General features: G+C 33.7%; 1 protein-coding gene across 4 annotated transcripts in view; it reads left to right on the forward strand.

Annotated features, from left to right (window-relative positions):
- TMEM209 (transmembrane protein 209) overlaps positions 1 to 13,481 on the forward strand; it is a 28,921-nt gene extending 15,440 nt beyond the window's left edge. Inside the window, exons 9-15 of one of the 4 annotated variants that reach the window (XR_009565268.1) lie at positions 881 to 977; positions 3,814 to 3,939; positions 5,380 to 5,477; positions 6,730 to 6,844; positions 6,980 to 7,042; positions 8,733 to 8,806; positions 11,692 to 11,755. Coding sequence is in view for 2 of the 4 variants with exons in the window: in XM_030853809.3 (XP_030709669.1) it covers positions 881 to 977; positions 3,814 to 3,939; positions 5,380 to 5,477; positions 6,730 to 6,844; positions 6,945 to 7,042; positions 8,733 to 8,806; positions 11,692 to 11,746 (663 nt within the window). In the remaining 2 variants the exon portion in view is untranslated. Of the gene's footprint in view, positions 1 to 880; positions 978 to 3,813; positions 3,940 to 5,379; positions 5,478 to 6,349; positions 6,845 to 6,944; positions 7,043 to 8,732; positions 8,807 to 11,691 lie in introns of those variants that run through there. The other 3 variants (XM_030853809.3, XM_030853811.3, XR_009565266.1) reach the window with 3 other exon arrangements.
- The last annotated feature ends 341 nt before the right edge of the window (positions 13,482 to 13,822 follow it).

The raw sequence follows: 13,822 nt of genomic DNA on the forward strand, positions 1-13,822 counted from the left end.
AGGATAAAGTCTAATAATAGCTTCACAGGAATTCAGTTCAGGTCTTGCCAGTATATCAAATTTTCTTGCTAAATAAATTATAAAAACACTTCATTTTCAGAGGCTTTTTAATTCAAAAATTTTATAATGAATTGTATAGACTTGTATTTGATCTGAAGCTTGTTTTCATCCTTCTACTTTATGGTTAAACAGAAGTGTGGAAACAGAAATGGTGGTTGAAGTTGCTGTGAACAAACACAAAACACATAACACAAAAACTAGATGGGGTATTTCCTTGGGCAGTCTTTTCACATCCCAGAATGAGTTTGATATCAGCCATGCAAAGTGGAATTTGAAATTCCTAGTCCTAAAGTGAATATTGTAATATTCACAAACTAGTTTCAAATACAGTAAAATCTGTTTTCCACATGGTTAGGGGATTGAGTGAGCCTGCTGAGAGCTAATCTATGTTATGTTATGTAATGTTAATCTAAGTTATGTTTAGTTTTAAAAACTATTCTACTAATCACAAACCAGTATAAATGCTACATGTGTAAATGTGTGAATAATTACCCTAGAAATGTAAACTGAAGATGATCCTTTTAGCTAAGTATAATGATCCTAGAAAGAAGAATTTAAGAAAAACTTAACATGTAGCTGAAAGTTTTATATCTTTAAAAAATAGGCATATGTGATTTAAGAATATAACTTTGTCAAGTTATACTCTGTTAGCATATTTACTTATCTCTCTCTAGACTTCAGGTAGCTGCTACTTCCATTCTCTTTCACTATACTCTGTTAATATTCAAGTACAAGACAGCAAAAATAGTTTCATGAAAATAATTATTTGAGAAATGCTTTAAAATTGCGTGTGTAAAATCATTACCTCATTTCTTCCTAGTGGATCAATGAGACAATATTAGTGCCACTTGTACAAGAGATTGAGTCTGTCAGCACACAAATGAGGCGAATGGGTTGTCCAGAGCTGCAAATAGGAGGTATGTGAAAATAGAGCCCAGCGTTTGAGTTCCTTCAGTGAATCTGCCAAGTGGAAAATTTCTTCTTGTAATGGGCTGTTTAACAACACCTTTTGTTATCTTGAGGTGAAGAAAAAAACTAAATGTCTATAATATCACTTTTTAAAAAATATAACAGTTTTATTGAGATATATGCAGTTCACCCATTTAAAGTCTACAATTCAAAGGTTTGGGTTGTGCAAACCATCCCCACAGTCAAGTTTGAATAGTTCATCACCCCAAAAGGAAACCCCATAGACCCGTTTCCAACCACCACCCATCCTCCAGCCCTAGGCAACTACCAGCCTACTTTCTGTCTCATTATATAGGCCTGTTTTGGATATTTCATCTAAATGGGATCATACAACATGTTGTCGTTTGTGACTGGCTTCTCTCACTTAACAATGTTTTCAGGGTTCATCCATATTGTAGTGTTTATCAGTACTTCATTTCTTTTTATTGCCAAATAATATCCCATTGTTTGGATCTACCACATTTTGTTTACCTGTTCATCATTTGATTGACATTTGGGTTGTTTTCACTTTTTCGGTTATTATGAATAATGCTGCCATGAACACATACATACAAATGTTCGTGTGAATATATTTTAATTTCTCTTGGGTATTACCTAGAAGTGGAATTGCTAAGCCATATGGTAAATCCATGTTTAACCTTTTGAGGAATTGCCAGACTGTTTTCTAAAGCAGCTGCACCATTTTACATCCCCACCTACAGTGTATAAGGGCTCCAGTTTCTCACATCCTTGCCAATACTTGTTATTATGTGTCTTTTTCAGTTATCCTAATGCATATGAAATGGTATCACATTGTATTTTTAGTTTGCATTTCCCTGATGGCTAATGATGTTTAGCATCTTTTCATGTGCTGGTCCATTCATATATCTTCATAAGCAAAATATCTTTTCAGATCCTTTACCCAGTTTTTTTTCCCCTTTACCTATTTTTAAATTGGGTTACTTGTCTCTTTATTATTGAGTTGTAGGTGTTCTTTATATATTCAAGATACAAGTCTCTTATTAGATATTAATTTAAAATTGTACAAAGCATAAAAAATGTGTACAGTGCTAATTTAAAGTCCCCTTTTTTCAATATAAGAAAAATACATTTTTCTTATCTGCTAAAAATAAAATTATTAAGGTTTTGTGTAATATAATTTGCCTAAGTATATATACACTATAACTTATTTAGTGTTAAATAATTAGGTTTCAAAATAAATAAGGAATATTTTAGTCAATCAGCTTTCTAGAGAATAAATTTCTCTTTGAAATATGTAAGGGCTTTGGATTGCACATTAAAACTTTCTACTTGCTTTTGGGTATCTTGTTTTAATCAGTCTTTATTCTCTGGAATAAGTATAGTGTTGTGCATCACTAAAGTACCCACGTGTTGAGTATCCGTATATTTTGTATATAATGTATACAACACTCACATTAACCTTGAAAGCTAGCTTTTAGTGCCACATTTATGGATCAGACTACTAAGACTCAGAGAGGTTAAGTAACTTGCCCAGTGTCACAGAGCAGTGATTTGAGGCCAGAGCTTTCTGACTCCAAAGTCAGAAGGTTACTTTCTTGGTAATGTTATTTGAACCTATGCTTATCCTTTTTGAGCTTTTTTATAAGCTATAAAAATATGTTATGTTTCACAACATTTTTACCAGTGTGATGTGCTTTTTAAAAAAGAATAACATTGTTTTATCACTGTGAAAGCAACATGCATATGTTCATTGTAGAAAATTTGGAAAGTACAGAAATACACAAAGAATATTACCCATGATTGCGCTTCAGTAGATAACCACAATCAATCATTTTAAATCACAATCACTTATTCCTTTTGGAGAAAAATACTATGATACTATATATATCAATGGTAAGTTATACCATAATTTAACAACATTAAAATGTGAAAAGTGTATATTTAGGAGTTGAGCAAATAGTACATATGTATGTATATATTTTTAATTAAATTGGGGTCATACTGTTTTGTTACCTGCTTTTTTCCCTCTACTTTTTCTATTTTGTTAAATATTCTCCAGTACTATTTTTATGGCTAGTTTGTATTTCTTTTTTATGTATGTAATATATTGTATTTAACTGATCTTTATTATTTAAAATTTAGAAGATTTTCCCTTTGCTGTTATTAATAATGCTGTAAGTAAATGTCCTTTTACCTAAATATTTGTGTACATTCATAATTATTTCCTTAGGATAATTTCTTAGGAGTGAAGTTGTAAGTTCAATAGGTATAAATATATTAAGGCTTTTAATATACATAACCCTTCAAAAAGCTTATACCAATTTATATTCTAGCAATAATGTCACATATAAGAAAGCCTTTTTCCCAACATTGGGTATTACTAGTATGGTTGTACATTTTGAAACTTGTTGTTGGTTTATTCATTTCTTTGGATAGTTGTCTTTCATGAAGTGATGAGCGAAATCACTCATAAAAAGTGTTCACTTGTCACTGGCATAATGGGCAACTTTTAATTCAACCTGATTTTGAAAGCTCTCATGTGTCTTTTTATATATACTCCACAAAAATCTTCTATTAGTTGTTTATAGATCTGGCAAAATGGATTTGGCTGTTTTTGGAGTATGCATGTGTTTGTTTAACTCTGGCCACCTTGCCAGAAATGATCAAATATTTTGTAGGTAAAGTAGATAATGCAGCTTGTTAAGATAAACTATCGTTGCTTTCCTTTATTCCTTCAACATCTATTGAAGGAAGAGCATTTGAAGTTTTTTCAAAGATCCACATGAGGAATAATCTGTTTTCTGTGTGTTTTAATTTTAACAGAGGCTAGTATTACTAGCTTGAAGCAGGCTGCTCTGGTCAAAGCTCCACTCATTCCAACTCTAAATACAATCGTGCAGTATCTAGACCTCACGCCAAATCAGGAATACTTGTTTGAAAGGATCAAAGGTAATTATTGATTTGAAGAGGGAAAAAATGAGAGCTTTTTCACTAGTTTGAAATTTTATACAGGTAACATGGAACAAAATTTTTTTTTAATTATAAGTATCATTGAAGTGTGATCTTATTTTATAAATATGTATTTAATAATGGCTTTATTAAGGCTTATACTTGAACAACTTTTGAGTTTTATATTCTGTATGCTTAAAAATGGTCAAAATAATGTAGTTAGCCTTGAATACATTAATTACTAATTTTGTTCTAAATAGGGAAACTTAAATATGAGCTAAATGGGCTCACATGAATATTTCACTCATTTTCTATTCTTAAGCTACCAAGAATGGATGCCACAATGACATTCTTTATAATTTCAGCATGCCGATCCTATTTCTTTCGATTTTTATAAGTCATATGTAATACGTTGCTTCTTTATATTTCTGTTATATTCTGATTATTTGGGGGAAATATGATCTTCTGAGGAGACTGACTTGAGACTCAGGAAATTTAGCCTCCCTGGTACTCCCACATACTCTCTTTATGCCTCCCTACATTTATTTGGATAAACTCTGTAAAATGTTCTCATCACTAAAACAAGTTTTAGAAATAGTATTTCACTCTTTAGATTTATCATAAATCTTAATTTGAAAATGTAATGTTGCCCCTTCTCTAGTCTAGGTTTGGACTGAGGTTTAGGAATAAACATTTATCATGACTTACTTAGGAATAAACATTTATCATGACTTACGTACTTACTTATTTATTTATGGCTGCATTAGGTCTTCTTTGCTGCGCGTGGGCTTTCTTTAGTTGTGGCGAGTGGGGGCTACTCTTCGTTGTGGTGCACGGGCTTCTCATTGCAGTGGCTTCTCTTGTTGCGGAGCACGGGGTCTAGGCAAAAGGAATTCAGTAGTTGTGGCTCGTGGGCTCTAGAGCACAGGCTCAGTAGTTGTGGCGCACGGGCTTAGTTGCTCCAAAGCATGTGGGATTTTCCTGGACCAGGGCTCGAACCTGTGTCCCCTGCATTGGCAGGTTGATTCTTAACCACTGAACCACCAGGGAAGTCCCCATGGTGCTATTTAATTTTTTATATCTTGTATTTCTTTGTCTGCATGTTTTGATCAGGTTTTTAGATGTTATACTTTCCTTATTGTAACCCCTTAGCCTTTTTTTTTTTTTTTTTTTTTTGCGGTACGCGGGCCTCTCACTGTTGTGGTCTCTCCCGTTGCGGAGCACAGGCTTGGGACGCGCAGGCTCAGTGGCCATGGCTCACGGGCCCAGCTGCTCCGCGGCATGTGGGATCTTCCCGGACCGGGGCACGAACCTGTGTCCCCTGCATCGGCAGGCGGACTCTCAACCACTGCGCCACCAGGGAAGCCCCCCCTTAGCCTTTTTTTTTCCCTTCTTTCTTGTATATTCTTAGCTTATTTTATTTTACCTTTGTTGCTACAGAACTTTCCCAAGGAGGCTGTATGAGCTCATTTCGATGGAATAGAGGTGGAGACTTCAAAGGCCGCAAGTGGGATACAGACCTGCCCACTGATTCTGCTGTAAGTCCCCAGTTTTATCAGTTTGACATTTTTGTTATTGGGTTTATTTTTCCATTATAAAAATGAATATTAAAAAGAACTTAGAGGGAATTCCCTGGCGGTCCAGTGGTTGGGACTCAGTGCTGGCTGTCACTGCCATGGGCCCGGGTTCAATCCCCGGTCAGGGAACTAAGATCCTGCAAGCCACACAGTGAGGCCAAAAAAGAAAATAAATAAATAAATGAATAAATAAATAAAAATGAAAATAAAATAAATGAAAAGAACTTAGAAACTAAGTAGAAATACAAAATTTTTGTACCAGCATCTTAACCCAACCACTGTTAATATTTTGGTATATTTTCTTCTTTTTTTTTCTTTACTTATATTGTGCTATTTTTAATGTTTTTATCGATACAGATATAATAATCCCATATGTAAAATTATGTCTCCTGCTTTTTTCACTTTTCAGTGTTATTTGCACTATTACACACTGTCATTTAACTGTTCTCCTATATTGGACCTAAAAGTTTGGGAAACATGTAGTGGGGGAGGGATTTTTGTTTTTCTGTCTTAAATAATACTGCCAGGAGTAACATAATGCATGTTTCTTTCTTATTTAGGATTATGATTTTAAGAAAGATTCCTAGAATTAGATTTATGAAATCAAAGAGTATAAAGTTTTTGAGCATTTAAGAGTTTTTCAAAATTATGTTTGTTTTGTTTTTTATAGTGACTGTTATGTGTGAAAATGAAGTTTAAATGCTGATACTCAAATTCAGAATTGAATGTATGTGTATTTTATTTTGATTTTGCTGTTAATTACCTATATGGGTGTGAATGATCCCCTTAACAGAAAACTAGGAATGTCTTGCTCTAATCTTTTCATTTCATAGATTTCATCTTACAGATATAACCACTTGAAAACATTTTTGCTAATTCTTTCTTTGGAGAAAAACTTAAAAATTGGAGTCATGCGCTTCCCTGGTGGAGCAGTGGTTGAGAGTCCGCCTGCCGATGCAGGGGACACGGGTTCGTGCCCCGGTCCGGGAAGATCCCACATGCCGCGGAGCGGCTGGGCCCGTGAGCCATGGCCGCTGAGCCTGCGCGTCCGGAGCCTGTGCTCCGCAACGGGAGAGGCCACAACAGTGAGAGGCCCGCGTACCGCAAAAAAAAAAAAAAAAATTGGAGTCATTATAAACATGTTTTAAAAGTACCACATACATACTTGATCGATTTTCATGCTGACTTTGAAAAATTGTTTCCTCGTCTTCAGATCATCATGCATGTGTTTTGCACCTACCTTGATTCCAGACTACCTCCACATCCTAAATACCCTGATGGAAAAACATTTACTTCTCAGCACTTTGTTCAGACACCAAATAAACCAGGTATAAACAACCTCTCCTAAAAGGATGAATTGAGCTTTTCACATGAAATACATCTAGTGGTTTGGTTTTGTTTTTTTAATGTAGCATATTTCGTTTACAGACGTGACAAATGAGAATGTTTTTTGCATTTATCAGAGTGCTATCAACCCTCCCCATTATGAGCTAATCTACCAGCGTCATTTCTACAGTCTTCCAAAGGTACTTCTAAATGTAGCAGTTGCTATTACTAATGTCATGGATGACTTGCTTTGTTAATATTTTTAAAATTAGATTCTCTTGTTTATGGACTAGGTAAACTTTTTAAATTAGGGAAAAAATGCTAGTTTTGTATCCCTTTTTTTAAAACTCTAAAAGTAATATGTGCTTAATTTGGAGAATTATGAAGAAAAGGAAGAAAAGTTCATTATTCCATTATTTACAGGAAGCTCTTGTTAACATTTGGTATAATTTTTTTGATAAATTTCATTTTGGTCTTTTTCTGTACTTATTTATGGGTTGAAATCATATTATTTATGTAGTTTTATATCCTTTTTAAAATTAATGTTATAATTTTCCATGCCTTTAAGAATCTTCGTTAAAACACTTTTTAATGGCTATTTTAAAACTTCACAATAAAATTATAACATAATTTATTTAACCACTCCCCTACAGTTAGATATTTTGGATGTTTCTAAGTCTTCATTATCATAAATACCTTTATGCATATAGCTGTCTGCATTTTGGGTAGTTTTTTAGCCTGAAGTCCAAAAATGGAATTCTAGGTTATAGAATATTTTCAAGGCTGTTAAAATATGTTATCAAAAAGATGATTGTACCAGTTTACACTTCTATCCAGGTATTTTACTTTTGATTACAAACATCAGTTCTGTTGATGACCTTTGCAGTTATTTTTGTTACCAGCATCTATACTAAGAAATTTTACATAGACTATAATCATAAATTGTATCCTTCACTTCATCAGATACCCGGAAGAGAATATTTCTTTTTTTTTTTTAAGTTTAATATTTCAACTTTGTAAGTGTAAATATTTTGGGCCATTCAAGTTCCATGCAAATCCTTTTTTTTTTTTTTAAAGAAACACTGTCTTTAAAAATCATATATCCTAAGATTTTTTAGTAAAAACACTAAATCAGAATAAGCAGGTATAAGTTAATCAGTAAATTGAAAATCTAAATCAGGAGCTATTTCACAGACCAGAAATTACATATAATAGTTTGATTTTAGTGCTGGTAAAATGCTGCCTCATAGTCCCTTGTAGATAAAATAAATTTACATTTAATATGTTACTTACACTGTTAACATATATCATAATGTATTTTGAAGTGTGATTAAAGGTTTTTTAATTCCAACATTGTTGTTTATGCTGTTAATTTGGGGGATAGAGTATTTTTTGTGTGTAGGATACAGGGGTACCAGCTTCAGAATAGCTCCCATCCAGACCTTCATAAATGCTGCTTCCCGTGTATGGGAACTTCCCAATGTGTTTATTTCTGCTCATCTTTCAGGTCTCAACTTAAAAATTTCTCTCTCAGGGAGGCATTGCTTGCCTCACCACTCTGGGTTTAATGCATATGTTCCCATGGCACCCTACACCTTCTTCTTTCTCATAACATTCATCACACTTTATTGTAATTCTGAGTTTCCTGTCTGCCTTTCCTACTAGACCTTAAGCTCCTCAATTACATGGATCCTCTCTGTTTTATTCACCACAGTATTCCCACTTCCTAGCACAAAGTGGGCACTTTGTTTAATGAATGAATGAAAGGCTGAATTACATGGAATTCCGAGTTAGTAGAATATAAATTGATAGGATCGCATTTACCTATCAGGCTGAATGGTTTGGTTTCGTTAGGTTTAAATCTTGCTGTATTTTTTGTCTTTGTTCCAGGGCCGAAATAATATGTTTCATACATTATTAATGTTCCTCTACATCATAAAGACCAAAGAGTCAGGAATGCTTGGGTAAGTACTTATGCTTTAAAAATACAAGTACTTAACTTATATACTGTTTTCCTTATGTTCAGATGCTGCAGAAGGCAGCATCATATACTGAAGATTTGTGGACTGAACAGTAAGAGATATGGCTTCTAGTACTAGCTCAGCCCTGTCACTAACCAGCTCTGCCATCTTGAGCAAGTCCATTACAGTAATTCCTTGGAACCTCCATTTCCCCATTGATAAAAAGGCAATTTGACCACATCATTGGCTTTACAGCTGTGTCCCCCAGAGGAACAACCCTGATATATCAGGCTCTTGCCACTTTAAAATTTAAAAACAAAAACAAAACTGGAGTTCTATTTATTCAAGCTATCCCACTTCAGACACAAAGCCTTCTGCAAAATGTTTACACTTTCAGAGAGACTAAGTCAGCACCAGTTCCATAATATTGTTAATTGGGATGGAAAAATGGTCAGTTGAAATTGTTTACTTTGTTTATTCTAAATACTTAGTAATGAAGCTCACATACTGTTACAATAAACTCAAAATTGCTGTCTTGTTATTTAGATGATTTGAAATTTTAGTCCTTCAAATAATATTTGTAGTAATTTGAAGTAAATGGACCTCAGCTAATGCTGGGTAAATCTGGTAATGCAAGGACTGGAAGTCTGAAAATCTGTATTCTGGGTCCATCTCTGCCTGCACTGTGTAACCTGAGGTTAAAAAAATGTAAAGGGAAGGGCTGAATAGAAAACATCAGGGGTCTGTTCCAGTTTGGTATGCATGCTTCTTTTCAGTTTTATAGGTGCCCTGTTTTATACAGGTTCTGGAACTCCACTGTCCAATACAGCAGCCGCCAGCCACATGTGGCATTGAGCATTTGAAACATGATTAGTCCAAATTGAGATGGGCTGTCAGTGTAAACTACACAGACTAGAATTTGAAGACCTAGTACCAAAAAAGAAAAAGTAAAATATCTCTAATAATTTTGTATATTGATGACGTTGAAATAATGCGTTGGATATACTGAGTTAAAGAATATTTATGCTACCATGGCTCTTTTTTCTTTATTTTTTTAATTACAAAAATAATGCATGCTCAATATAGAAATATTTAAACAATATAGCAGTGTATAAACTAGACATTGAAAACTCCCCTCTGATCAACTCTCTCTTCTGATCAACTCTCCCCCGAGGTATCCATTGTGTTAACAGTTTCAGGTGTGCATTTTCAGACTCCTTTCTGGGGAAAGTTGATTTTTTTTTAGTTTTCATTTTGTTTAAAAATATATTGTACCCAAACATATTACTCTGTGACCTGCCTTTTAATCTTATGGTATATCTTGGATATTCTTCTGTGTCAGTAAATACAGACTTTTTTCCTAAATTTTCTAGCAGTATTTAGAAAGATATACATGTATTAGAAAGATGGAATGTGCTATAAATATATTGTTTTGTAATTCTTAACAGTGTTTCTGGAAGACTATTTTGAAGTGAGGAATTAACTTAGAAGTATTTTAAATAAATAATGAATTTTTGGTTTTAATTGAAAATTTATCTTTTCTCTAAAAATCTAAATTGATACTTGATACATAAGTGATTTGTCATGACAGCATGAAGCTTGTGTTGAGTACCATATATAGTTTGTCATATACATAAAAATGTAAAATCTGTAAAAGTATTGGATTGGCCAAAAAGTTCATTTGGGTTTTCTGTAACATCTTAGTGGGGCAGTAATTTACACAGAAACCCAAAAGAATTGGTACAATATTTAAAGTGCTTATCTTCTCTGAATGAGGAACTTACATGTGGAAAATGAAACATTTTAGACTAAAACTAATCTGTGTTTTATTTATTTGGGATTTTTTTTTTTTAACCAAGGGAAAAGTCTTTGAAATTAACTTAAAATATGATTAATCTTTTTAATACATTTTGGAACAATCAAATGTTAAAAACTGCTGTCCTATACCTTAAAGGAAGGAAATTTCCTTTGCTTAAAGGAAATAAGCAAGTGGCTCAAGTATAGACCATTTGGAATCATGCCCATAACACAGCAGTTTAATACAAATCTATTATCAGTTCAATGCCACATATTTGTGCGGTAGTGGAATGAGATGAAAGTTTTACATCCAAAAGGGAAAAAAACCTAGACAGAATTGACTGCACAGTAATTTGTGTCCTGTTCAGTAAAAGACACCATAAATAAAGTTTAAAACTAAATGACAAACTGAGACAAAGACTTATAATTTAAACATTTAGAGCAAAGCCAAGTTGATATCCATCATGTATAAGGAGCATATACGTTAATTAGAAAAGAAAAATATAAGAAATGGTCAAAGACATGAGAGACTTTCATAGAAGAGTGTCGTGCAGATGGTTAATGAACATGAAAAGATGCTTAGTCTCATATACAATCAAGCCAGAATTAAAACATTTTTTCTATCAAATTGAAATTTATCATTTGCAGTGTTGGTGAGGGTATGGAGAAATGGGAAAATATAGTTGATGAAATGACCTTTTTTGAACAGGTAAAATTCTCTAAGAGGCCTAGCATCTCTAACTCCTCAATTTTTAAAAATTTAATTGACACTTTTACTTAAATCCTACTTGCTAAAATTGTCCTGTTTAACTCTATCTGTTGTAATAATTCTTGAGGTCCACTGAAAAATTAATTTTCAACACTCCATAAGTCCATTTATTCTAAATTTGGGTTTTAAGCACAGTTAAGAAAGTAATTACTGTTTCTGGAATTCACCTGATAAACCATGTGTAACATAACTTATTTCAGAAAAGCACTAAATGTTAATTAAACATGTACCCCTTGTAAAGACTCCTATTTTAGTTATTTGAAAAAAGACCTTAAATGCTGGGCAATCAATTCCACTAAAACTTTTTTTTTTCTCTTTATAGGAGAGTTAATCTTGGTCTATCCGGTGTGAATATTTTGTGGATTTTTGGCGAGTAGTGGGTCATTTAATTCCAAACTTTTGGACTTCATTTGACTGAATCAGAAGTTGAATCTAAGTATCTCTGAGTCACTGCCTCTTCTGAAATAAGATACATATGTGTATGTTACAGACTTTAGATTTAACAAAAAATTAGCTATTATGAAACTTCTTTGTAAAAGTATGCCCTATATCTTCTACACCAAGAAACATTACTTTATCATTTCAGAAAAAAACTGCAATCCTTCAGATTTTTGTTGGCCAAAACAGTGCAGTTCCCCCTTGAGTCCTTCTTTACTGTAACCCCCCCAAATAAGAATCATCTGCCTGATTCCTCCCCACAAAAATTGTTTTTTCAGTTGAGTTATTTAGTATAAATAATTTTTTTTAAAAAGCAAATTGCTTATTTTTTTTAGTGTTTATATTACCCCAGTGTTCAACAAATTAGCCCAAGGCCCATATTTAAAGAAATGAGATAAACTTTTAAGTAATAGTTCATATGCATTTAAAAAATATTATTGGAAGAGGTTTGACGGTATTAATGTTTAAAAAGTCAACTCTTGATGAAGTTCACAGTCTTGAACATGGTTTGAAAGATGCTGCCTGATCTTCCTTCTGCCCCCCTTGCCCCTGCCTCCACTCCAGTCTTGCCTTGCCCCTCTCCTTCCATGCCCCAGCCACACTGGCCCTCTCTCAGCTCTCATCCCAGGGCCTCCGTGCACTCCCGCTGCCTGAGACACTCCGGCCCCACTCTAGCCAACCCTCCTCAGCACCCTTCTAGGCTCTGCCTAAATGTTGCTTTCCCAAAGAAGCTCTCCCTTCCCCCCACTCCTTCCATTCCCACCTCCCGCAGATCCCCTGACTGTTTTCTCTCTTGGTACCTTTCACCTTTCCTTCATATCACCGACCATGGTTTGAAATCACATAGGCACGTGCATTTCTTTATATGTCTCTCTAAACCTGTGCTGTTCAATACAGCAACACCTGAGGCTGTTAAGCACTTGAAACACGCCTAGTCCAAATTGCGATGCGCCGTAAGTGTAAAATCACACCGGTTTCAAAGACTTGATAGGAATAAAAGACTGTAAACTAAGAAATAAACAACTATAAAAATAAAAAGTCAACTCTTGGGTTAAATTTAGCTGATAGAATTAAACTATTAGGTCTTAGTTAAGAGGCTGAAGACATCAAGAAAACAATTGCCTTGGTTTTAATAACTCAGTTTCACTGTTCCATAATATTGTATTGAATTCCCTTTAAAATCATATGATATCTGTTTAAATTTTTTAGATATGTTCAAAATATCTGGAAAGTATGAAATAACCAAGTTTGTAAGTTTTGCTTGACTCTCCATCTTTATTATCTTACATGTATATGTAGTATATCTAAGGCTAGTTAGCAATTGCATGCATTTTTTGGGTTGACATGTTACTAGAGACTGCTTTACCTGGAAACAACTAAAACTAGTATTTTCTCAATAACTCCGTGTCATTATTACATATGCAGCTCATTTTGTGTAATTTGTAAATCTTGTTCCTGTTTTTTAAAAGTCAGATGTCCAAAGGAAAGGAAGTTTCTATCTTTTAACTGCTTTTGATGTATGTTAAATTTGTTTGTTATGATAAAATACCAATTAAACATGTTAAATATAAGAACATGTAAAAATCGAAGTCTCCTGTTTCAGAAGCTGGTGTGTCTACTTCACAATTACAAAGAATAAAAAATGATGTGTCATTTCTTATATTAAAAAAAGTTTATGTGTCAGAAATGCAATATACAGTAAATATTTCACGTAAAAAGACTAGGGGTACACATTAAAAAGAAAAGATACTTTGTTTGCATACTAAGGGTGGTGTGGGTTACTATACTCTGGGTGGCTTTCATTTATTAACTTGTCTTCACAAATGTTTGAGCCAGCATATACTTACTATAGCTTTTATTAAAAATACTTTGATGAATTAGTTTGAATTCATACTTCAGGAAGACAGTGCACTGCAAACATGGTAAATTTTTTGGTCCTTGTGTTAAAATTAGTAAATATTTCTCACAAGTTTTTATTTTCTTTGCTTGACTCATCCTTGTGGGATCAAATCCAC

Source organism: Globicephala melas, chromosome 9 (assembly GCF_963455315.2).
Source record: "Globicephala melas chromosome 9, mGloMel1.2, whole genome shotgun sequence".
Classification (NCBI taxonomy): Eukaryota; Metazoa; Chordata; class Mammalia; order Artiodactyla; family Delphinidae; genus Globicephala; species Globicephala melas.